At 36.2% G+C, this 25,054-nt stretch overlaps 1 protein-coding gene across 1 annotated transcript in view; it reads right to left on the bottom strand.

Moving 5' to 3' along the window:
- The window catches only part of cckbrb (cholecystokinin B receptor b), a 36,889-nt gene extending 11,941 nt beyond the window's left edge, over window positions 1–24,948 (bottom strand). The window contains exon 1 of the mRNA XM_058787068.1: window positions 24,590–24,948. Within this exon, the coding sequence (XP_058643051.1) occupies window positions 24,590–24,752 (163 nt within the window). The 5' untranslated portion in view covers window positions 24,753–24,948. The remainder of the gene's footprint in view (window positions 1–24,589) is intronic.
- Between the last annotated feature and the right edge of the window lie 106 nt (window positions 24,949–25,054).

A 25,054-nucleotide genomic window follows, 5' to 3' on the forward strand; every position in this document is an offset into this window, starting at 1 on the left:
GTTTCCCAGTACCAATAATATATTTTTCTTTTTTGTTTCTTTTTAGTGTGACCAGCTCTGTTCAGTTAAGGATACTCTCCTCTTCTCCACTAAGTAAGTAACAGAGATATTGAGTTCATGATCCATTGTTAGATTTCTTTTAGATATTTATAATAAAATTATTACTTGGGTTTATAAATAAATGGTAAAGCTATATTTAAGCTATCTCTTGACTTTAAATCTCTTTTTCTTTTTTAATATTATGAAGGGCATACTGTTTATAAGTGCTTATATGTCTATTTTTGCTTATGGCCTTCATAAGCATAATTGTTTTTACATAAACACAAGGACACTGTTTAACTCTAAACTCAACTGTGTATTTCAGATGCATCACATTCACAACCTCATCATCTGCAGAGAAACCAACACTCAATCACACCAAAATGATGGACTTAAAGGCATCGCAGAGGATCCTGAAGATACAGTATTTCACTGGAACTTGGTCTTCATTACATCTATGTTCTATTTCTATTTTGTATGTTACTTTCTGATGTATTTTTTAATGTTCATTGTCAACTGTCATTTAATATTTGTATTCAATGTTGTTAGAGCATTATAATTTTTGCTACAAGTTCACATCAATTAAAAAATAAATAAAAGTACCTAATTGAAACTACATGCAGTTTTATTTTGTTTTTGTGTGTGTGTGTAAATCCCTAATACAGGCTACAAGACATTATAAGAAAAATAAAAACAATAGTAATAGATAATATATATATAAATAATATGAATAAATAATACTGATATTAATGGTATAAATGTACTAATAATAATGAGAATGAACTATTATATTTTCTAAACCCTAATTCATGCATCCCTACAATTGCGTCTCTTCAGAAGACTTAAACCGCTCAATTCATATTAATTTATTATATAATTATTTTATTATTTATGATCTCTTTATGAACGTTTTGAAGTGCCAAAGTTTTAGGTGAACAGCCTTTTCAGTACAGGGATAGAAATCTCTCAAATTTCATTAAAATATCTTAATTTGTGTTCTGAGTATGAACAAGGGTTTAGAATGACATGGGAGTGAGTAAATGATGACAGAATTTTCAGAATAATGTTGGTTGAATTATTCCTTTAAGTGCTGTGTTAATAGTTGAAATATTTTGCTTATTGATCCAGCTTGTTTGTTGCATTATGCATGTGCCAAAATTAGGAAATTTTAAGGTGATGGTAAAGTTAAGCTTCCTTTCAATTATATACAAGTTTTGTAGTACAAGACTTTGCTTATTGCTGCAGAATTTATTATTTGTTTTTTTACTTTTTTTTTTTTTTTGGCACTTAAAAAATAATTTAAGAGCATTTTTGTTGTAAATTTTGTTGCATGCTAATTATAATTAATGTAGTTGACAATTTTATTTTATATTTTTTTTATCCTAGTAAAACTGCATATCAAATTGTGTTCCTTTTGAAGTTGTCATTGTGCAGAATGCCAATAAACACTTTCTGTAATGATTGTATGTTGTATTTGTATTTGATGATGTTGTATTTACAGTATTGTTTGCACTGTGTGCATTTGTGTTCTTAAATGATGTGAGGGGAGCGTACATTGTGGCTGAGAATCTGGAAGTAAGATTTAAAGTTATACATTTAAATAGTTTTAAAAAAAAGTGGTTGAGTCAACTGAAATAATATTAAAGCAACTGGCTGCAAAGCTTTTTTTGAGTTTACTGAACTTCAAGAAAAACCTCAGTTCTTGAAGTTCAGTAAACTCAAAAAAGCTTTGCAGCTAGTTACCTTAATATTTTAAGTTGACTCAACTTAAAAAATTAAGGTAATTTGCTGCAAAGCTTTTTTGAGTTTACTGAACTTCAAGAACTAAGTTGTGCCAACTCATTTTTAAAAGTTTGACTGGTAGTTCACTCAACTTAAACCAGTAGTTTTAGTGAACTTTTATATATGAATTTGCACAACTTCAAAACTTCAAAATTGCTTTGCAGCAAATTACCTTAATTTTTTAAGTTAACTCAGCTTTTTATTTTTTACAGTGTAGGAGTGTAATAATCATTTATTGAAACACCCATACTAATCTGAATACGAACATCTTTAATGTCTAGTGTGTTTATGGCCTGACATATACAGTATATGTGAACTTTTCATCACACTTCCTCTGATAATTAATATTGTTGGTTCATTTGGTAGTTTTGCTTCTGTGGAACACCAAAGAAAATGGTTTCAAAAAGCTGTTTTCAACTGTTTTTGTTCACGGTGAAAATAACTAGGGTGTAAAACAAAACTAGACCCATTTGACTTTGACTGTATGATACTTTTTTGCAAAAAAGTCTTCAAGGTGAACTGTCCCTTTAAGTATTCATTTTCTCCAGCTTTGATTATTTTTGACGTAGAAAAGCTCCACATTATAAACAATCCTCCCTAAGAGTATTGAATACTAAGCCTTAATTTTGGGGCCCAACTATCAGACCTTGAAAAGAAGCCATTTTTTGGCAAAGTGCAACATATTCCAGCTGCTTTCTATTACTGCCTCTGCAGAGAACAGTCAATGTGAGCCAGCATGAGCAGGGAGGATTATGGGATGTGAACAGTCATATCCTGTTTGTGGCTTAGTCAGGCTAAAGCAATCAATCGAGGCCACATTTGACTACAGCGAAGGGTTCTGTGTGTGCTCCATTACTGATCGCCTGTAGCCACTGCTCTTAAAGGATTAGACCCGCCAAAATGCTGCTGACATCCTCAGGACTTTGATCTCATGAGAGATGTGGTCCACATGAGTGGCTCAACAAAAATCAATCTCTCGCTTTCTCTGTCTTTGTTTGCGAGGAACGTTTTTCAAGAAGAATGTGTTTATCAAGTATCCTCCACATGGCACTACTATCTGTAGGACGCATTAGCCTCACTATGTGGGAGCAGTGTGAACTAAACTGTTTGAGGATTGCTGTGGATTCTGTCATAGTCATGGGTTTCAAAGGCCTTGGAAAATACTTAGAAGTGTCATATAACTGCGGCGTGTTGCCTTAGGATGGGATTGACGTGATTTAGGGTTAAAACAGCATCTCTCATCATTGCTGGTGATTGGATATACAAACCCGATTCCAAAAAAGTTGGGACACTGTACAAATTGTGAATAAAAAAGAATGCAATAATTTACAAATCTCAAATCTCATATTTTATTCACAATAGAATATAGATAACATATCAAATGTTGAAAGTGAGACATTTTGAAATGTCATGCCAAATATTGGCTCATTTTGGATTTCATGAGAGCTACACATTCCAAAAAAGTTGGGACAGGTAGCAATAAGAGGCCGGAAAAGTTAAATGTACATATAAGGAACAGCTGGAGGACCAATTTGCAACTTATTAGGTCAATTGGCAACAAGATTGGGTATAAAAAGAGCCTCTCAGAGTGGCAGTGTCTCTCAGAGGTCAAGATGGGAACAGGATCACCAATTCCCCCAATGCTGCAACGAAAAATAGTGGAGCAATATCAGAAAGGAGTTTCTCAGAGAAAAATTGCAAAGAGTTTGAAGTTATCATCATCTACAGTGCATAATATCATCCAAAGATTCAGAGAATCTGGAACAATCTCTGTGCGTAAGGGTCAAGGCCGGAAAACCATACTGGATGCCCGTGATCTTTGGGCCCTTAGACGGCACTGCATCACATACAGGAATGCTACTGTAATGGAAATCACAACATGGGCTCAGGAATACTTCCAGAAAACATTGTCGGTGAACATAATCCACCGTGCCATTTGCCTTTGCCGGCTAAAACTCTATAGGTCAAAAAAGAAGCCATATCTAAACATGATCCAGAAGCGCAGGCGTTTTCTCTGGGCCAAGGCTCATTTAAAATGGACTGTGGCAAAGTGGAAAACTGTTCTGTGGTCAGACGAATCAAAATTTGAAGTTCTTTTTGGAAAACTGGGACGCCATGTCATCCGGACTAAAGAGGACAAGGACAACCCAAGTTGTTATTCAGAAGCCTGCATATCTGATGGTATGGGGTTGCATGAGTGAGTGTGGTATGGGCAGCTTACACATCTGGAAAGGCACCATCAATGCTGAAAGGTATATCTATTTTCTAAAACAACATATGCTCCCATCCAGACGTCGTCTCTTTCAGGGAAGACCTTGCATTTTCCAATATGACAATGCCAGACCACATACTGCATCAATTACAACATCATGGGACAACATTCCTATTCCTAAACTTGAGCAACTTGTCTCCTCAGTCCTCAGACGTTTGCAGACTGTTATAAAAAGAAGAGGGGATGCCACACAGTTGTAAACATGGCCTTATCCCAACTTTTTTGAGATGTGTTGATGCCATGAAATTTAAAATCAACTTATTTTTCCCTTAAAATGATACATTTTCTCAGTTTAAACCTTTGATATGTCATCTATGTTGTATTCTGAATAAAATATTGAAATTTGAAACTTCCACATCATTGCATTCTGTTTTTATTCACAATTTGTACAGTGTCCCAACTTTTTTGGAATCGGGTTTGTATTAATGATATATTAATATACTATTTTGAACCCAAGGGTACAAAGTTTTGCCCATTTTATCTGAGTGTATATTTATGGACAAGCTTTGCCATTTAAAAAGTGACTAAGAACCCATCTGTCAGTCCTCTGTCATGTGTGCCATGTGTTCCCACCTCTTGTTTCCATATTTGGTCATGTTCCTGTCCTTGTTCTGTGTGATTATTAGTTTATTCAGTTCAGGTGTGTCTAATTATCTGTGATTGTCATGTGTATTTAGTTCCTGCCTGTTGAGTTAGTTTTGGTCTGGTCTACTCGTTATTGGTGTTCCTGTACTCGGTGTTCCTGTCTGTCTCAACCTTGCCTTGCCTTGCCTTGCCTTGCCTTGCCTTGCCTTGCCTTGCCTTGCCTTGCCTTGCCTTGCGTTGTCTTGCCTTGCGTTGTCTTGTCCTGCCTTGCCTTGCCCTGCTCTGCCCTGCCCTACCCTGATGTCAACATTAAAGACTATTATTTTGATATAAGTATAAGTTTATCCTCGTCTGCGTGTTCCTCGTTCCTCCCTGCTGTGTGCACCGTGACAGAAGACCAGACCTAAACAGTAAGCGACGCCCCTTCACCATGTTTAGTTTTTTCGTTTTTGAAAGTTTTGTTTTGTTCCTGTTTGTCTGTCCCGGGGCATGGAAGTCGCCGCTCGTCATCCCGCCATAGCCCACAGCAAGTGGGCGTTCGGCGGGATCGCCGTGAGTCCGTTGGCAGCGAGCCCCTCCAGTCTGCCGCCGTCCGCGGCTCTCTTCAGCCCACCGTTCGTGGGAGAATCGTCGCCGTCGTCCGCGGATCTCTTCAGCCCGCCGTTCGTGGGAAAAGCGACGCCGCCGTCCGCGGCTCTCTCTAGCCCACTGTTCGCGGGGATTTCATCGGCGCCAGCCGCCGGCCGCTGCTCACCCTAGCCCGCCTGGAGGAATGTGGCAAGCCCGCCTGGAGTGCAAGCCCGCTGGCCGCCACTGACTCAAGCCGTGCAGGGTCCCAGTGGATCCAGTCCACACGTCATGGCCAGGTGTGCCGTTTTTAGTTTTGGTGTGCCCACAGGAGCAGTTTTAATCCAACCCAGTCTTGTCTTGTCCACGGAGACTCGTCGAGGGCAGGCGGCTGGGAATGGCCTCCGCTGCCACGACTAAAGGAGCCGCCTGCCCCTCCTGTCATGGAGGCGGTTGCTGAGGAACCCTGTGAGGGGCCCCTGACTCCTTGTCATGCCCAGAAGAAGTCTCAGCTTCCGAGCTAGCCCAGGAGGGCTTCCTGTTCCTGTGGGCTGTCCTGTCCCTGTGTGTTTGGCCTGTCCTGTTCCTGTCTGTTTAGCCCTGGAGGGCTATCCTGTCCTGTCCAGTGTGTTTGGCCCCAGTGTACTGTCCTGTCCTGTTCGTTAAGCCCCGGAGGGCTCCTGATACCCCCTAGATTCCCCAAGGAAATTTTTTTGGGGGTGGGGGAGTAGTAGAGCTCTGGGTGGGGTGGGCGGGCCGAGGTATGTGGCCACAGCCACGAAGACCATCCGCCATGGCCTCCTGAGCTCCCTGCACCGCCATGGCCTCCGTCTGTCTGTTCTGCTCTGGAGGTCCCTGTCCTGTGTTCCTGTCCATGTCTGTCCTGAGGGGCCTCCAGAGTGCCCACCCCCCTTTTCAAAATATACGGTAACATTTTATTTTAATGTGTGCTTGTTACATATGTTACATGTACTTACTATTATAATAACAATTAATTATATAAGTAATCCTATTCCTAACCATATAGTAAGTACATGTAGTTAATATTACTCAGCACTTAAACAAAGACACCTTAAAATAAAGTGTAACCAAATATACTTTCAAGATTTGAAGTACTACAAGTGCACATTCAGTACAATTAAGTGCACTTATTTTTTCAAGGGTTGTTAGGGTATGTTTACATGGCAACAATTAACTTTTTTCCTTTGCTTGATTGAAACATTTTGCATACAGACATTCTTAAAATGACGCCTATTTACACACAGCGAAAATGACTAAAAATGCTGTATTACGTATGCCAAGTCAGTAGTTGATGTCACTTTTTTTTTAAAGAAACTCTACATGCACATACCTGTAGACTGAACACATAATAAGCAATGCACATGATGTCACCACTCTCACAAAGTCATGTTTTCTTAGTTTTGAAAACGATACCGTCTCCAAAAACATGCACCTTAAAACCCGTATTCAAAAGTTTGCATTTTTAAGCCCCCAAAACGCCATTGTCATGTACATGAATAGCCAAAATGCATTTAAACCAGTGTTGTGTAAACACTACCTTAGACCGACCGCCCACAAAGACCAAACAGGCTGAGTGACATTTTTTATTATAAACAGAAACATATAAAAAATCAGAAACACACACTGGTGAATACAAACAACTCAGCCAGGAGAAAAGATTTAGGGAGAAAGAGACAATAAATTAGATTACAGAGAATGAAACACTTGTTCCCCCTTGCCAATTGAAATGTTACAAAAGGGCCATAATCGAATTCAATTACTCTTTCTTTTGTGCTCTTCTCTCTGTGGATGAATGTCTCCCTCAGCATTTTTCATCATGCAATCTTGGCATATGTGACAGATGTTTGTTTCAGAATGATCTTTCAACATGTCCAATCTCGCAAAAACCTGTTATGTCAACCTTTGCAAGTCACATTGCTATTCAAACCATCCAAGACAGCATGGTGTGTAAAACTGCCAGTCACTCGCTGCACGTGAGGGACAAACAACAATGAGGTCAGTATAAAACTAAACACTGTTGGTCATTGATCATTTATTTAGCCCTATGAGACTCCACTGGTGGACAGATCTTTTAAAAAAAAAAAAAAAAACTATTTGGGCCATTCAGGGGGTGATGTTTCATTCAAACCACCATACACTCATACAGGTTAACAAAGTTTATTTAATGGCGTCTATGAGAACCTTTAACTTTTCATTTTACAAAAATGTATTTAAATTGGGGGAAAAAAAAGAAAAAAAAAGTTCTTAAGATTGTTGGTATGCTCTTAACACTGGAAGAAAAAAATGGTTTCTTTTAAGATCTGTTCACTGAAAGGTGAAGGTTCTTTCTGGAACTCAAAGTTATTCTATCATTGCTGCAAATGTAGGTTCATGGTTTAAAAAGGGTACATTCTTGCTTACAAATTGGGATTGGCTTGCATAACATTAAATTGAATTATATTATTACATTTTAATACAACCCTAAATCAATAGGCTCAAATGTAATAACAGCTTGTGCTTGTGTAAACCCTCTTTTGGCATTAAAAATCTATTGTCAGGATTTACTAAAGAAATGCAGTGAAAAGTGAAGTGATGAAAAAGAATGGACAGTTATTTTTGCAGCTGACCTTATTGCATATCCATCTGAAGAAGTTTGTTTGAGATTCAAAATTTATGGGAGCATAGTAAAATACTTATTTAAATAATGTGACTTTATAAGGTTTGTGATAGTCAATTTAATGGTATTTTTCGGCCAAGAGATAGATAGATAGATAGACTTTTCAGCATCATTACAGGTACCTAAGGATATTTGTCATTAGGGGACACTGAATTGTTTTGCTGTCACAATAAAATGTCAATACCAGTTTACTTCATATAAAACACAAAAATAAAAAAAATAAAAAAGAAATGAATAAAATACATCATAAGAATGCACAAATAATCGTAATCGTTTAAAATGCTACACATATAGGGAATAGGTGATTTCCTGAATTTTTCTGTTTGGCATCTGGGGATTGTCAGTTTATCAGAGTTTATCTGGTGTCCAGTCAACTGCTCCCTGAGTGGTGGTAGCCAGTCTCTAAAGCTAGACTTGTATAGCTTCCTAGCAAAATCAAGACACAGTTGGACTCATCTCTCTGCTAGTGTGCACAATCCAAGAAGGGAGAAGGCATCGGAATATCCTTGATACTTTTGTCCCAATATGATTTTACAGACCTATTTCTGCACACATTCCAACCTTTTAGTTTGATCAATAGACAAAGAACTGTACCAAACTGGAACTGCATACTCTAACACAGGGCACACATACCCTGTATAGATAACCAATTCTTGATCTCGAACACCAAATTTCTTTAGCCGGCGGAGAGCAAAAAGCTTTCTATTGGCTGAGGACAGCATGTGGTCCGCTTGACCATCCCATTTTAAATCACTCTGGATGGTAACCCCTAAAACCTTAAAAGAGTCACAGATTTTCAAAATGTTCTGATCTATAGAAAGTGATGGCCAAGCTGGTATCGGTTTCATGCGGGTAACAAGACCTTGCATGTTTTTGAGTTGAGTTTCATAGATAGATAGATAGACGCGTGCTTTGCTGTTGTATGCCTCTGGGGTGTTTTTACGACTAACCCCCCAAAAAAACTAAAAACGTATAGCTTGATGTCTTCCATACTTACATTATCTAAAATGTGTATGCAAGATATACAGATCGTTAAATCAGATGGATATTGTTTAAAAGTGAACTGAATATTTGTTCCAGGATGGGATAAACAACAGCTCATGTCATTAAATGCCTTGGCTGTATCTCACGTAAATAAAACATCACTATGATTTTTCATCATCCCTCGACCATTTCCATCTCACAACACATCACCTCTAGAGCCGCACAGCTACTGTTTCAGCTGTTGAAACAGTCCCATTTCCCATTTCCAAAACTCTACCATTTACTATTTTCATCAATACTTTTGGCCTCATGATCAATTCATGAGAAGATTGAACTGGGTTACGAATAAAGATCTCAAACCAGAGAAGGAATGCATGAATAAATTACAATCAAGAGGAATCAAGATATCATGAAAGTTAGTTGCATGAATTATGAATCTGAGGCCAAATGTAAGTGCATGAATATTCCTCACATATCAACAGCATTTCACATACTCATTGTCATTGTTATAACCAGTGCTATAACACTATATCTTTTGTTAAATTCTTGCCTTAATGAGGCATTTTTATTTATTATTATAATTATATTTTCTTTATCTTATTTATTATTAGTATCTATACCGTCGTATTCTTAATTTTCAGTTTTTATTGTCATTTTATTTTATTTATTTTTGTTTAGTATTGTAATTTATTCTCAATTATTAATTTAATATTAAAGGGTTACTCCACCCCAAAATGAAAATTTTGTCATTAATCACTTACACCCATGTCGTTCCAAACCCATAAAAGCTTCGTTCGTCCTCGGAACACAATTTAAGATATTTTGGATGAAAACCGGGAGGCTTGTGACTGTCCCATTGACTGCCAAGTAAATAACACTGACAAGGCCCAGAAAATTATGAAAAACATCGTCAAAATAGTCCATCTGCCATCAGTGGTTCAATCTGACTATTATGAAGCTTCGAGAATACTTTTTATATGCAAAGAAACTAAAAATTACGACTTTACAATTTTTACAACAATTTGTCTCCTCCACATCTCATCCACGTCACCGTAGTGCAGTTTTGGAGAATATCCGCTGGACACAAACTGTGTACGCTATTCTGTGTCAGCTGCGCCACATGGCGCTACGGTGATGCGGAGGAGACGAATTGTGAATAAAGTCGTAATTTTTAATTTCTTTACATACAAAAAGTATTCTCGTCACTTCATAACATTCAAATTGAACCATTGATGGCAGATGGACTATTTTGACGATATCCTTCATACTTTTCTGGGCCTTGACAATGTTATTTACTTGGCAGTCAATGGGACAGTCACAAGCCTCACGGTTTTCATCCAAAATATCTTAAATTATATTCCGAAGACGAATGAAGCTTTTGGATTTGAAACAACATGGGGGTAAGTGATAAATTACAAAATTTTCATTTTGGGGTGGAGTAACCCTTTAACTTTATTATTGCACTTTCACATTTGCACAAATCAAGAGAATGTCCCTTTGCATGGTTTGCTTACAGATTTCTTTACAAAAACAAACCAAAAAAATCACTATTATACTTTTTCTTGAGCAGAATATCTCAGTGGAGATTGCTAAACTCCAACTTACATTTTTGCCAGACAATTATGCTTAATAAATCGAGAGAAGCAGAAATCGTGATCTTGATTAAAATACAATTTATTGTGCAGCCCTTGCTGCTACGCTAAATTGCTTAAAATATTATTATTATTATATATATATTTATTTTTTTAATTTTTTTTGAGCCACAGAAATGTATTAAAATATAGAGATTTAAAATATAACATAAAATCTGAGAGTAATATATTGCCCCCATTAAATAGCATCTTCTTTTTATTTTTCAAGAGTAGTAAAACTCTTCTAAATCCTGGGTTACTTTGCTTTACAAGCTATAGTGTTCAAGTACTATAGTTTTAAAGTAGTAATTCACCAACATTGATAAAGCCATGAGTTACAAACGGTTAAATCACTGTTGCAGCAACAAGTGATCAATTCAAAAATAGATCAATGTCTAATCATGGATTTTGGGAAAAAGCTTGATTGTCAGGGAAAGTCAGAGGTTAACAGTTCATTTAGGCTGTAATCAATATTCCCAAAGCAGCAAAGCAATCCATGCTGTTTCCTGAATGATGTTTGTAATTGGTAGCCTATCTTTTGTAAGTTTACAACTCGAGTCTCAAGTGTCAGGTGAAGTCGTTATCGATGGCAACAATTTCATAAACATTCAGAAAATGTTGAAGCTATTAGGAACATACTGAAAACAGGACTAACTGCACATGAAATTGGTGCAGTGTAATAATTTGTCCTGGACTCTGGACAAAAATGATACTGAAACTGGCAAAAGTACCCCAAATAATTAAACTTTGGCAGCAAAAAAAAAAAAAAGGCCCCTTGCAGATCAACCATCTGCATGTTTCATGAACATTATGAAATGAAATCAAGTTTTGGAGGCAAAAAAGGTCAATATTTTCAAATCTGTCAGGTGGCCACCACTGTATATATATAGTAATATATTTCATTATTTAATTATATTCTATTGTAGTTATTATATTCAATTAATACAGTGGTGTGAAAAAGTGTTGGCCCCCTTCCTGATTTTTTTTTTTTTTTTTGCATGTTTGTCACACTTTAATGTTTCAGATCATCAAACAAATTTAAATATTAATCAAAGATAACACAAGTAAACACAACATGCAGTTTTTAAATGAAGTTTTTTTATTATGAAGGGAAAACAAAATCCAAACCCACATGGCCCTGTGTGAAAAAGTGCTTGCCCCCTAAACCTAATAACTGGTTGTGCCACCCTTTGCAGCAACAACTGCAATCAAGCGTTTGTGATAACTGGCAATGAGTCTTTCACATCGCTGTGGAGGAATTTTGGCCCACTCTTCTTTGCAGAATTGTTTTAATTCAGCCACATTGGAGGGTTTTCGAGCATGAATGGACTGTTTAAGGTCATGCCACAGCATTTCAATTGGATTTAAGTTCAGACTTTGATTTGGCCACTCCAAAACCTTAATTTTGTTTTTCTTGAGACATTCAGAGGTGGACTTGCTGCTGTGTTTGGAATCAGTGTCCTGCTGCATAACCCATATGTGCACTGGAGCTTGAGGTCACAAACTGATGGCTGGACATTCTCCTTCAGGATTTTCTGATTAGAGTGCAGAATTCATGGTTCCATCAATTAAGGCAAGTCATCCAGGTTCTGAAGCTGCTTGACCATCACACTACCACCATGGTGGTATGATGTTGGTATGATGTTGGACTGTTGGTATGATGTTCTTTTTATGAAATACTGTGTTGGTTTTACGCCAGATGTAACGGGACACACACCTTCCAAAAAGTTCAACTTTTGTCGCATCAGTCCACAGAATATTTGCCCAAAAGTCTTGGGGATAATCAAGATATTTTTTTGGGCAAATGTGAGACGAGCCTTTGTGTTCTTTTTGGTCAGCATAATATTTAAAAATCAGGAAGGGGACCAACATTTTTTCACACCACTGTATATTCTAATTATATTCCATTACAGTATATACAGGTGCTGGTCATATAATTAGAATATCATCAAAAAGTTGATTTATTTCACTAATTCCATTCAAAAAGTGAAACTTGTATATTATATTCATTCATTACACACAGACTGATATATTTCAAATGTTTATTTCTTTTAATTTTGATGATTAGAGCTTACAGCTCTGATTTTAAAGTCAAAAATCAGTATATCAAAATATTAGAATATTACTTAAGACCAATACAAAGAAAGGATTTTTAGAAATCTTGGCCAACTGAAAAGTATGAAAATGAAAAATATGAGCATGTACATCACTCAGTACTTAGTTGGGGCTCCTTTTGCCTGAATTACTGCAGCAATGCGGCGTGGCATGGAGTCGATCAGTCTGTGGCACTGCTCAGGTGTTATGAGAGCCCAGGTTGCTCTGATAGTGGCCTTCAGCTCTTCTGCATTGTTGGGTCTGGTGTCTCTCATCTTCCTCTTGACAATACCCCATAGATTCTCTATGGGGTTCAGGTCAGGCGAGTTTGCTGGCCAATCAAGCACAGTAACACTATGGTCATTGAACCAGCTTTTGGTGGACTGTGGACTTCAGAAAACACAGTGGACCAACACCAGCAGATGACATGGCAGCCCAAATCATCACTGACTGTGGAAACTTCACACTGGACTTCAAGCAACGTGGATTATGTGCCTCTCCACTCTTCCTTCAGACTCTGGGACATTGATTTCCAAATTAAATGTAAAATTTACTTTCATCTGAAAAGAGGACTTTGGACCACTGAGCAACAGTCCAGTTCTTTTTCTCCACAGCCCAGGTAATATGCTTCTGACGTTGTCTCTGGTTCAGAAGTGGCTTGGTAGCCCTTTTCCTGAAGACATCTGAGCGTGGTGACTCTTGATGCACTGACTCCAGCTTCAGTTCTCTCCTTGTGAAGCTCTCACAAGTGTTTGAATCGGCTTTGCTTTGACTGTATTCTCAAGCTTGCGGTCATCCCTGTTGCTTGTGCACCTTTTCCTACCCAAATTCTTCCTTCCAGTCAACTTTGCATTTAATATGCTTTGATACAGCACTCTGCAAACAGCCACACCTTTCAGTAATGACCTTCTGTGACTTACCCTCTTTGTGGAGGGTATCAATGTTCGTTCTCTGGATCATTGCCAAGTTAGCAGTCTTCCCCATTATTGTGGTTTCAAAGAACAAGAGATACCCAGAATTTATACTGTAAGGATGGTCATTTATTCAAACTCAAATGGAAATATTCTAATATTTTGAGATACTGATTTTTGACTTTCATGAGCTGTAAGCTCTAATCATCTAAATTAAAAGAAATAAACATTTGAAATACATCAGTCTGTGTGTAATGAATGAATATAATATACAAGTTTCACTTTTTGAATGGAATTAGTGAAATAAATCAACTTTTTGATGATATTCTAATTATATGACCAGCACCTGTACACTCTTAAAAATAAAGGTGCTTCATGATGCCATAGAAGAACCTTTTTTTTTGTCTAAATGGTTCCATAAAGAGCCTTTAACATCTGAAGAACCGTTCGGTTTCACAAAAGGTTCTTTGTGGTGAAAAGAAGGCTCTTAAGATTATAAAAAAGTAAGAAAGAGATGGGTTTTTTTAAAGAACCTTTGTCTGAATGGTTCTTTGTGGACCCAAAAATGGTTCTTCTATAGCATCGTTGTGAAGAACCTGTTAAGCACCTTTATTTTTTAAGAGTGATTAAGTTTAAAGTCCTTATTTTTATATTTTCAGTTTTAATTTGACTTCCACTCTATCTAGTTATGTCGTCTTATTTTTATTTATTTTTTTATTTTTTCAATTGATTCATGTATTTAAAAAATAAATGGCAGACTGCATGTTATTATACAAACAGAAAAATCCCATTGTACATGTGAAAATGCCCCTGTAAACCAATTTGATGGAGGAAATACTATATATAGTAGAAACTTAATTTCCTGTAAAGCTGCTTTGCAACGATTGTATCGTAAAAAGCGCTATACAAATAAACTTGAATTGAATTGAATTGAAATACTGCCCTTTTAAAAACAGTTAATTTCAGACGCTGCTTTGCTGGTCTCTTTCCAAACACAAATAAATGAAAGTCTTAAAAAGGATAAGTAATGCAATGTGGACACAAATGTATAATTATTGGTCTCTTAAATTACTGGGTAGCAAATGTCTTTGAGTTGTTTGCTTCTACATTAGAGCCAAAAACAAAAGCAATGCCATAATTTGGATTCGGATCACTGTCTGATGTTCTGAGGACAACCAAACACATTTGTCAATTAAGGCCATTACAACTACTCAGGCACACTGCATACTGCAATAATAACATCCAAATGTCTAGTTCTTTCTTTTTACTGTGAACAGTGTGAAAGATTAATTCTGCATTGCTGACTGCTGATTCATTGTATCTGTATGAAGCCATACAGCACCCATAAGAGACCCCTCATAACCCACTACAGTATAAAGAGAAGTTTAAAGTAGTAAATTATCTAATGATTGGATTCAATCATTGGTGTCAATCATCATCATCAAGATCTGTCAAGGACGTTTATTAATCACTTGTTGGCCACAAATGTTGCTATATTAAGCCAAAGCATGACGTTCTGCTAACCTCTGTGTCTTCTCAAATTACCCCGATGCAGCTTCATCACTGGACTCATCTAAATGTTAAGAGCTCATGACTGAAGACCTCATCCTGAGCAAACTCAACAGGCGTCTCACCTGAGATCAGAGGTTGCATTGTTTCAGAGCAAATTACTTCTACTGCCTGTCTCGTCATGTTAACACAGCACGTGTTTGATCATATACAGCAATGCTTCCCAACTGGGGGGGTCGAAGGTTTGTTCTGATGGGGTCAGCAGAGAAAAATACACTAAATGCAAATGTTATAATTCAATTTATCATGTGCAGAGTTAGGATAGCAAAACTATGGAAGTTTACTTCTGCCATGAAATGTTAAATAAATAAATAAATGTAATTAAATTTTTCTTGCATTTTTGAGACATAAAGAGAAAAGTCTAAATTGTGAGAAAAGTCTATATTGTGAGATATAAACTCACAATTTTCAGAAGAAAAGAAATTAGAACTGAGATGTTAACAACTGTGAGATATGAACTTGCAATTGTAAGAGAATTTTGAGATAACTTGTGAAGCGAAATTTAACTCAATTGTGAAGCGAAAAGTCATAATTGTGAGCTTTAAACTTGAGATGCTGCGGGAAAAAAAACGTACACAAAATGTGTACTTGTCACACAATTTCTGAAACCTGACACTCAAACAGCAGAACCACACACCAAAGCTGCAAAACCATACACTAATTCTCGACCTTTGACTCAGTTTTCAATTTCATAAAACACTTTTTGCAAAACACAACACACAATTCTTTATGTAACACACAAAAATCGAACAGGAATTAATATTATGGCAAAGGTGTTTGCAAATGTTTGCTTTTGAGATGTGTTTGTGATATTTTGAATGCAGTCTTTCATTTTGCAAGAGATGTGAGGCATTTTGCATCTTCTGTGTACAATTCTTGGATTTGTGTGTAAAGTTTTGAAAAAAAGAGGCAAAGTTTTGAAAATGTGTGTAGATGTGTGAGGTATAAACTCACAATTTTGATAAAAGTCAAAATTGCAAGATATAAACCCAGTTTTGAGAAAAAATCTGAATTATGAAATACAAACTTGCAATTTGGAAAAGAAAAGAATTGTGAGATTCAAATTTAATTAAATTCTGAATTGTGAATTAGAATGAATTAAAATTAATTCTGAATTGTGGGACATAAGCAATTCTCTTAAAAAAAATTTCATTGCGAGATGTTAATCCTAGTGAAAAATAAATATACTAAAATGTATTTGAAATATATTTATTCCATGCTAAGTATATTACACATACATTTACACACACTATTTTTAGTGTACTAAACTGGTATACTTAAAGTCTGATAAATTGGAACAACTCATTTTGTACTTAATGCACTTTAATTGTGCGTAAGTAATGCTGAAGTCCAACTAAAGATATACTGAAGTATATTTGATTGTGCTAAAGCAGAACTATTGTAAGTACACTTCAGTTGCACTATAAATATGTCAGTCACGCTCTGTGACCTTTTTCCTCATTTTTGATTGTGTCATTATGTTCAGGTGTGTCTAGTCATTATCCTCATTTACATTCTCCATATAAGTTGCATTCAGTTCTGTGTTTCTTGATCCGGTCTCATCAATGTGTACGTCTCTGTGTGTGTGTGTGTGTGTGTATATATATATATATATATATATATGTATGTATATATATGTATATATGTGTATGTATATACAGTATATATATATATTTTTTCTTTTACTGTGGAACTCACATTTGTGAGATATAAACTCAAATCACGAGAAGAAAATAAACTTGCAATGCGAAAAGAAGTCAGAATTGTGAGATTTAAAAACATCGCAATTACCTTTTTTCCATTCCTTTGGAAACAGTTTTCACAATTCAGATTTATTTATTTTAATTTTTTTTCTCACAACTGTTTTATATTGAGAAAATAAGTTCAGAATTATGAGATAAAAAGTCATAATTGCATTTTTCATTTTATTTTATTTATTTATTTATAATATTAATTTATAATATATATATATTTTTTTTTTCATTCAGTGGCGGAAATATGCTTCCATACAAAACAATTAGGCTTATAGTATATTGATTTGCATTCATTCACAATGCAAATCATTGCATTGCCAAGTACAGTGAAGAGACTGACTAAGATTCACAGAAAATCACTGAGATGACATTGATTGCCTGAAGCATGTGCACCCCATCCTGGAGTCATCATCAAGAAGAATGAATGAGTTTGCAGTGTATGCTACAAGTCCAGAACCTGTGGATTTGAAGAGTGCTGTTGGAGCACCGTGTGATGGCGATAATGACAGGCGTGTGTTTGATGATCAGGGTTTATACTGAACACAAGAACAGAGAGCACAACAGCCTCTGCTGATGGAGGAAATGGACAGCAAATACGTGTATTGTCGAGCAGTCTCTGATTAGGCTCCTCAGTGGCAATGCACTAAATTTAGCCTGCGCCCAGAGGTATGCTGAATGCTTCCATCAAAGCACCCAGAGAGAAAGAGGAGAAATCACATGTTTTTGCTGTAAAATGTGAACATGTGTAGTAGTGTGTATCAAAGAGCTGTTTCGACCTCAACTGACTTCTTAAATGGCGTTTATTGGGTGACCTAATGAAGAAGTCAAGTTGACTGAGTGAATATTCAAAATAAGTAAAACCATTTAAATGTTGAAATTGTAGCACATTTTCACAATTTATGTTGTCTAACAAACAGTGTTGAAGTAACTAGTTTCATGTAATGGCATTATGCGATTTAATTACAAAATGAAAATGTAAAAAAAATCTTAATAATTTTACACACATACACACATAGAGTTAATGGATTGCTTTCCCAAATTACATTGACTGCTCTTAAATATGAGACATCAATGTTTCATAAATGTATGACAGAATAGGACTCTAGACTGTTTTTCTAGACTGTTTCATTTCCTATTTGGGTGTATGTATATGCTTTATTTTTTTAATTAATTTTTTTAAGATTAACCATTTATGCCAGTGTTTCCTGTCATAGCTATGCAAAGATTTGATTGATTTTAATTAGTTATGATTTGAAATCTGTATTTAAATGAGATGCTAAAGTATGGCTGTGGTGGCTGTACTTTAAGATTGAATTATTATAATCTAAATTAAAGCAATAAGGATTTTGAAAGTCAGTAATCAGTGTTGAGTACTACTGAGGTTAACACTAAATGTTTGAAAATGATTAACAGATATAAACATTCATTAGAAATTTATAAAAGTAATCAAAAAGTAATTGAATATTATCAGTTACACTAATTTAATAAAGTAATTGAAATTTTAAATAGGGTAACTTGTAATCTGTAACCTATTACATTTCCAAAGTAACCTTCCCAACACTGCTAGTAAGCATTTTTATAGCGATGAACAATAACTTGTTTTTATTTATTTTTTGCTTTTTTGTCATTATTTTTAATCACATACAATTACTGTTGTTTTGTTTTCTTCTGCATGTGTTATTTTCAATTCAGTTATATCTAGTAAAATGTGTCTAAAAGGACTCTAAAAATGATCTAATTTACAGTTTTTTCTTGATTGCCAACACACTATAACTGATTAATTTGGCCCAATTTTCCAAATCATTCATACAGTTCTCGAAACAAAGACGCATTTCTCAAAACTTTTAACACATTTCACCTGTTTGCACACTTTCCAATTTGCTCAGTGTTTTCTGCAAAACTCTACACAAAATGCCATCATTTTGCACAGGTTTAACCATGTTCTCATTGTGAAAACACAAACACACAATATAATTAAGTCAAGCATCAAAAAATGAACTCAAACAGCACACGTGTGAACATTAAGTAGCAAAACTGATGACACACAGGTCAGAATCTCAGGATGATATAAACAAGAGCACGAGTGATTATGTGTTTTGGAAAATGAATCCTGCTAGTGGGAGACAACAAGGAATTGGAGGGGAAAATAAAAATGAAGGGGATAAGGTCAAAGGTCATTTGTTCCTCTATAGTTGACCATGTTCTTCTGCATGCACCGACCATGAGGGAAGTTGGTCTACAGGCTCATCTACAAGGTTTCAATACTACTTACACATACAATATACTGTATTACTGTACAAAGCAGCAGTACTTCAGATGAGAGAACTTTCATTATTCTATGTACAGTAAATAATGTAGCACATGTTGTACTCCCTCAAACTCATTATTGATTTGTAGTCAAGTAGTCCTTACAGTTTTTTAAAATCAATACTTTTAACAATGTTCCTAAACTCTTAACACAGTTAGTACAACATCCATCTGTGTAGGCTATACAATTAACACATTTCTTGTTGCTTTGACCCAAATTGCATACAGTTAACACAAATTTCAAATGCTTGAACTTCTTTTACACACAAGCTCAACCAAGACCAAAACAATGTAATTTTACTGCCAAATTTTCAAATGCTTTCACACTGTATGTCAGAACAGATAACATCATGTTCTAAAATTAACTTATAGGCTAAAGTAAAAGTGAGCAGCTGTTCATATTGTGAATTGAAACACAAATATGTCCTCTGTATTTTATTCTATATTGCTAATGAGAAACAGGTGATTGAAGTCATGCAAATATATAAATTACAGCTGATTTCCATCTAGGAAACACACTTAGGTGTTGTGGTTCTTTCAGTCGCATGACCATATGATATACAGTAAAAGAAGGCCTCTTTGGGCCGATCTTGTGTGGAAAAGTGCACTCCTGCTTAAATGTGATATTTTGAGCCCGGTCTCATGAAAGTGCGTATAAATAGTATGCCAAATAAAAACAAAAACTCATGGTATTGATACGAAAAAATGGACTTTGGCGTTCCACTATTCCCAGTGCAGTCAGAGCCTGGTCTGACACCCATTCAAGAATGATGTCTCCTTTCCTTGCCCCTTACTCCCCTTTCCTCAACCCCATTGAGAGGTTTTTCTGAGCCTGGAGATGGAAGGTTTTTGACCATCGTCCACAGGGTCAAATGTCCCTCCAGGATGCAATGGATGCTGAATGCCAAGACATCACAGCTGAACAATACCAGGAAGGATAAGGCATACCAAAAGATTCTTCCCAAGAAGCCTTGCCAGAGAAGATATCAGGTGTGATATGGATGAGAACATGTGGCCAAATGCAGAAGGACACATGATTTTTTATAGATTTTTTTTTATTCTTCTGTGGCTTTTTTTGTTTTGTATATTTTGTATTTTCACATAATAAATGACAGCTATATTGCATATTTTTGTTTTTTTCCTGCATTCTTGTTTTCTTTCGTGTCTTTCTAATGTCCTGTTGCAAATAAAGCCTTTACTGCAGCAATTCTGTTTCTGTCTTTCCCTCCTTTCTGCAGCAAAATAAACAAAATACATGCATTTACTAAACCCAACAAAACAAAAATTATAGAGAGGCTTCAAAAGAAACTGTAGTGTAAAACACAATCTATGATCAATGCAATACACTTGTCTATTAAGGTCAGACCTGACACCTAAAATGCTGTAGTTTCTATAATTCCATTTGATGTTAGTGTTTTTATGATATTGTGCTATGATTGACTAAATGTTCCTGTGGGAAGAGAACATGAGTTAGAGTTTTGGATTACTAATTTGATTTTGAGACATGTTTGCAGTGTTTAGGTAGATGTAGTGTATTGTGTTAGTGTATTATTGTAATTTGAAAATTAGTGTTGGAGTTTAGATTGCAATGTGTGATTTTGAGCATGAAATTAACTGTTTTGTCAGTTGTGTGTTGTAGGTGTGTTGGTGCGTTAAGAGTTTAGGAAAATTGTTAGAAGTATTGAAAAAATTGTCATAGCGATTGTAAAAAACTGTAAATGTATTCTATTTTTGCAGAACTGAGAGACGACTGTCTAGGCGAGGCAGAGAAGTCTTTTGTCAGAAGACTAAGAAACTGTTATAACAAATAAGGATACTACCCACACTGTAATGCAATTTGGCAGAGGATGCTGAATGAATGAATGAGTTTATTTATTCATTCATTTACAGTAACTGACTGTATATTCCAATGTGTGTTTGCTGTATATTCAGTTGTTTGGACTTTGAACTTTTCTCTAGTGAGTTTCATCTACTGTAAGATCTATTTACAGTAATGTAATGAAAGTAAACTTTTCTTAAAGTTTATTGCTGAATTTTACTGTATTTGCACCCCTCTATGTATGTTGTATACTGTAACAGACACTGACTAGCAAAAGGATTCCTATTTCCCAAAAGGAGGTTTTTGTCACAGTGTTTTGAATTGATCTCACTAGTGTTCTCTAGTCAGGAAAATATTTGACAGGTTTGTGTATCATCTGAGGCCAAAGTTTGAGTCTGACAAAAGAGAACATGTTTTTGACTAAACTATTTGTTTTGACCTGGAAGCTTGAAGTTTGTACAAGTTGGTGTGTAGTTTTGAGATTGTGTTTATAGTTGTGAGAAAATGGTCAATTGTTTCATGAATTGTGTGCAATCGAGAAAAACTGTAATATTCAGATTTATTATTTAAAAAATCCAGTCATAACCATGAAGTTTACAATCCTGTTAAAGCGCACAGCATCGTGAAGCCTTGGGGACACTGTGGTTATGACTTGATATGTTGCAAGTGGCAGTTGGAGCCGGTCATGTAATGTCCATCACTAATCTAATATAAGGAAAATTTGTCTGAGAAATATTTAACATCTGCTTTCTTCCAGCAAAGCTAACTTCATTGCTAATACTGGTTTTCCTCTCTTTAGTACTTTGGAATATTTCATGCTTTATTTATTTATTTATTTATTTATGTTTTAAAGTTAACATTTAATGCAGATATAGAATTTGTCATCACTTCATTTGCACAAGATAAGTAATTGCTTGACGTGGTAAAACAGTCCCTCACGTCATAATGCCCAGAGGGTGATGCAGTGAACTCTGAATTATTTATTTGCTTTGGCAGTGATTCTAAAAGCAGTGGAAAGGCTGCAAATTCCATTTCTTGTATAGACACTGCTGACTTAATTTAGATTTGTGGAGCACATGCATTATACTCCTTGGACATGGCCTAATGAAACAATAGCTTATACCTTTATAAGGGTTAGTGAAAGTGTTTTTTACTTTGTCTCATTAAATGTAATTTTAAATCTACAACTTTTATAAATTAAACCAACATTTATTCAAAACAGGGCTTTATGTTTCCCCACTGGTCATGAATGTGACCACTTATTTATTGACATGTATTGCATCGTATTGTACTCTATAATTTATAAGAGTTGGGGATTAATCAGAGCTATTACAGTTTTTCTCAGTTGCTTTGGTGAATTTCTCAGATCAGAAATGAATTTTTCAAAACAACTTTTTCAAAAGCAGTTTCTCATTCTTTTGAACAAGTTGCGATTGCTTTGGTACATCCATGCAACTGATTATGTACATTTGTCTGCGGTTTCCCACATTATCAGTTGTTAATATCATGTTGCTCAAAATGTATTATATAGTTCTCTGTGCAATAGTCTTACCCCTCAAAACATCTGAAGTCATTAAATGCAAAATGGTTGATCTAGTTGTCATAAACTGTCAAGCATATTTTCTACACATTTCTATTAGACTTTTTGTAAATTTGTCATGAATTGTGAAAGTGAATCTTGACTTCAACCAATTATAAACCAGTTCTCTGAAATAGCTCAAAGGTGCATCTCATGAACCTTCAATTGGAGAGAATGTATAGAAAGAGGACAACACAAGAGTTACACATTCTGACGATAGATGAACATCCAGAAAACGATCAGGGTCAACAGCCGAGAGGAAGAAGAGGAGTAAGGATGCTTGGTGGAAGGATACAGAGGCAAAGAGGCAGAAGAGGCCAAAGACAGAGGCGCATATCAGATTAAATAAAGGCCACTATTGTGGACCATGTTGTCAATCATGGCCTTACAATGGCTGAAGGGTGCAGCTAAATATTGGGAGATCGACCTTATCCTCGATAATTCAAACATTTCGAAACAGTCTCTTTCAATCAATATCCCACAAACAGTAATGTGTAAATTTGTACTTTTGAAATGGATATATGGCATACATAAGAAGTGCAGCCTTCAGTACAGTAACTTTCTTCCAAACTCTTGTCATAGTTTACAGCAGGTAATACTAACTGAGTGCACTGTTATATTGACAGCATGACTAAGCATTTTGACTATCTTGTTTGTGAACAATGACACAAGGACTTTTCATTCTGATGGCACTAATATGTTCGTTGACATAAATACTTACTTTTGAAAGATGAACTAAAGATTTTGAGTAAGTTACAGGCTTTTGCAGGAAATCCATTGTGTGGTGCCGTTTGTACAAATTGTTTTGAGAAATGCACATACTACTTTGCAAATATTAAGGACGTTTCGAGAAATGCACCAAAGCGACTGAGAAAAACTGTATATGTCCCAAATATGCCATGCTATATGGAGCATGACCGAGATTGTAATTACAAAACTCTGGTCATGTGCTTATCTACAGCAGCCATGTAAAAATGTTTTCATGAAATCTTTTTTTTTTTTTTTTTTTTTATACGATTTGACTACAGTCGATACGAATACACTCTTCTAAGACCTTTCACTCAAAAGTGTTCCTCGCAAGTGTCTATTTAAATAGCCTAGCTAGACTACATCTGGTTGCCAACACATACTTCATTATCCTTTTGTTGTAGCAACTTTCGTGGGCTGATGCAAATACGGCATCAGAATCTAATAAACGATATAGGGTTATAATCGCATCGCAATTCTCTGCAGTTACAAATAAAACTGCAGCGATGCTGGCAGAAAGTAATTTACAGTTTCCCAAGATGTAACAACCATTGTCCTTTCCCTAACACCCCATGATACAGTGATTGTAGTAGGCTATTATATAACAACACTTTGATGAAATGCCGTGAATACCGTATTCTACCTGCTCAAAGGTAAGGAGTGCCAGGTTACAGGACAAAAACATGGCATGGTGTGCTATTTATTTCCAGTAGGCTGTGCGAAATATTCAGTGAATTTTAGAGGGTGGAAATTTAAAGACATTTCTCATAAACTGATTTTCTGGAAGCAATCTCTTCAGGTTCATCTAGCGCAACCGAATTGTATTTGGCGCTTCCAGAACGCAAATGTCCAGTAGCTACTAGACTTTTTTAACAAAACTTTTTTATACTCCCGATACATAAATAGCCTGTATCATAAAGCCTATTGCCTAGCCTATATATTTTTGATGAACCATACGAAAAGCGCGGAGTACTGTTACTATGGTTACCTCCTCAGGCGAACGTTTCTATTCGCTGGCGTGTATTTAGAGCGTACTAAAACTTCCACCAGTATAACTTTAATTGTGCTTACTGAAGTGATTAATGTACGTTTAACACCCACAACCATTTCCTGATTTTACTTCAAGCCACCGGAGGATGCTTCCACCTCTCCATAGTGTCAAAACAGGGTCATGACAAGCTTTGGTACCTCATAGTGAAGGAGAACGAGTGTCTTGAACGAACGCGAATGAAGCAGCGTTCTGGTGCTGAGTGTGTATCGGGAGATCCTCACCTTTGGGTCGCGCCGGTTCCGTCTTGGGCACCAGAAGCGCGTCTCCGCAGGTGCCGTTGGGAATCTCCAGACTCCCGTTTAAGGTCCCGTTCAGAACCGAGCTGTTCTGAAGCTGAAGGCATGCCCAAATCCCAGATGTATCATTTAGCGTTTGTAAATCCATCTCGGACCTAACCGCAACTATTTTATATTAGTAGTTCCTCGCAATCATCCGTCAACAATAAGTGTCTAATGAGAGCGCAAAGAGCTGCTTAGAGAGCAGAAATTTAAAGAGGATAAATTAAGAATCAATAAAAAGGTAAGTAGGGAGAAATAAGATTAGCTCATGCTGAAATAAAGCGCTGTTGCTCAGCAGTGTGTTGAAGGCACAGTTGCTCTGTGTGAGAATGTGATGAAGCGCGGAGCGCCACTGAGTCTCTTCTCACGCGTGGACTGAGCTGAGGGTTTATTGATGAGCTCTTAAAC

This window comes from Onychostoma macrolepis, chromosome 09 (genome assembly GCF_012432095.1).
Source record: "Onychostoma macrolepis isolate SWU-2019 chromosome 09, ASM1243209v1, whole genome shotgun sequence".
Classification (NCBI taxonomy): domain Eukaryota; kingdom Metazoa; phylum Chordata; class Actinopteri; order Cypriniformes; family Cyprinidae; genus Onychostoma; species Onychostoma macrolepis.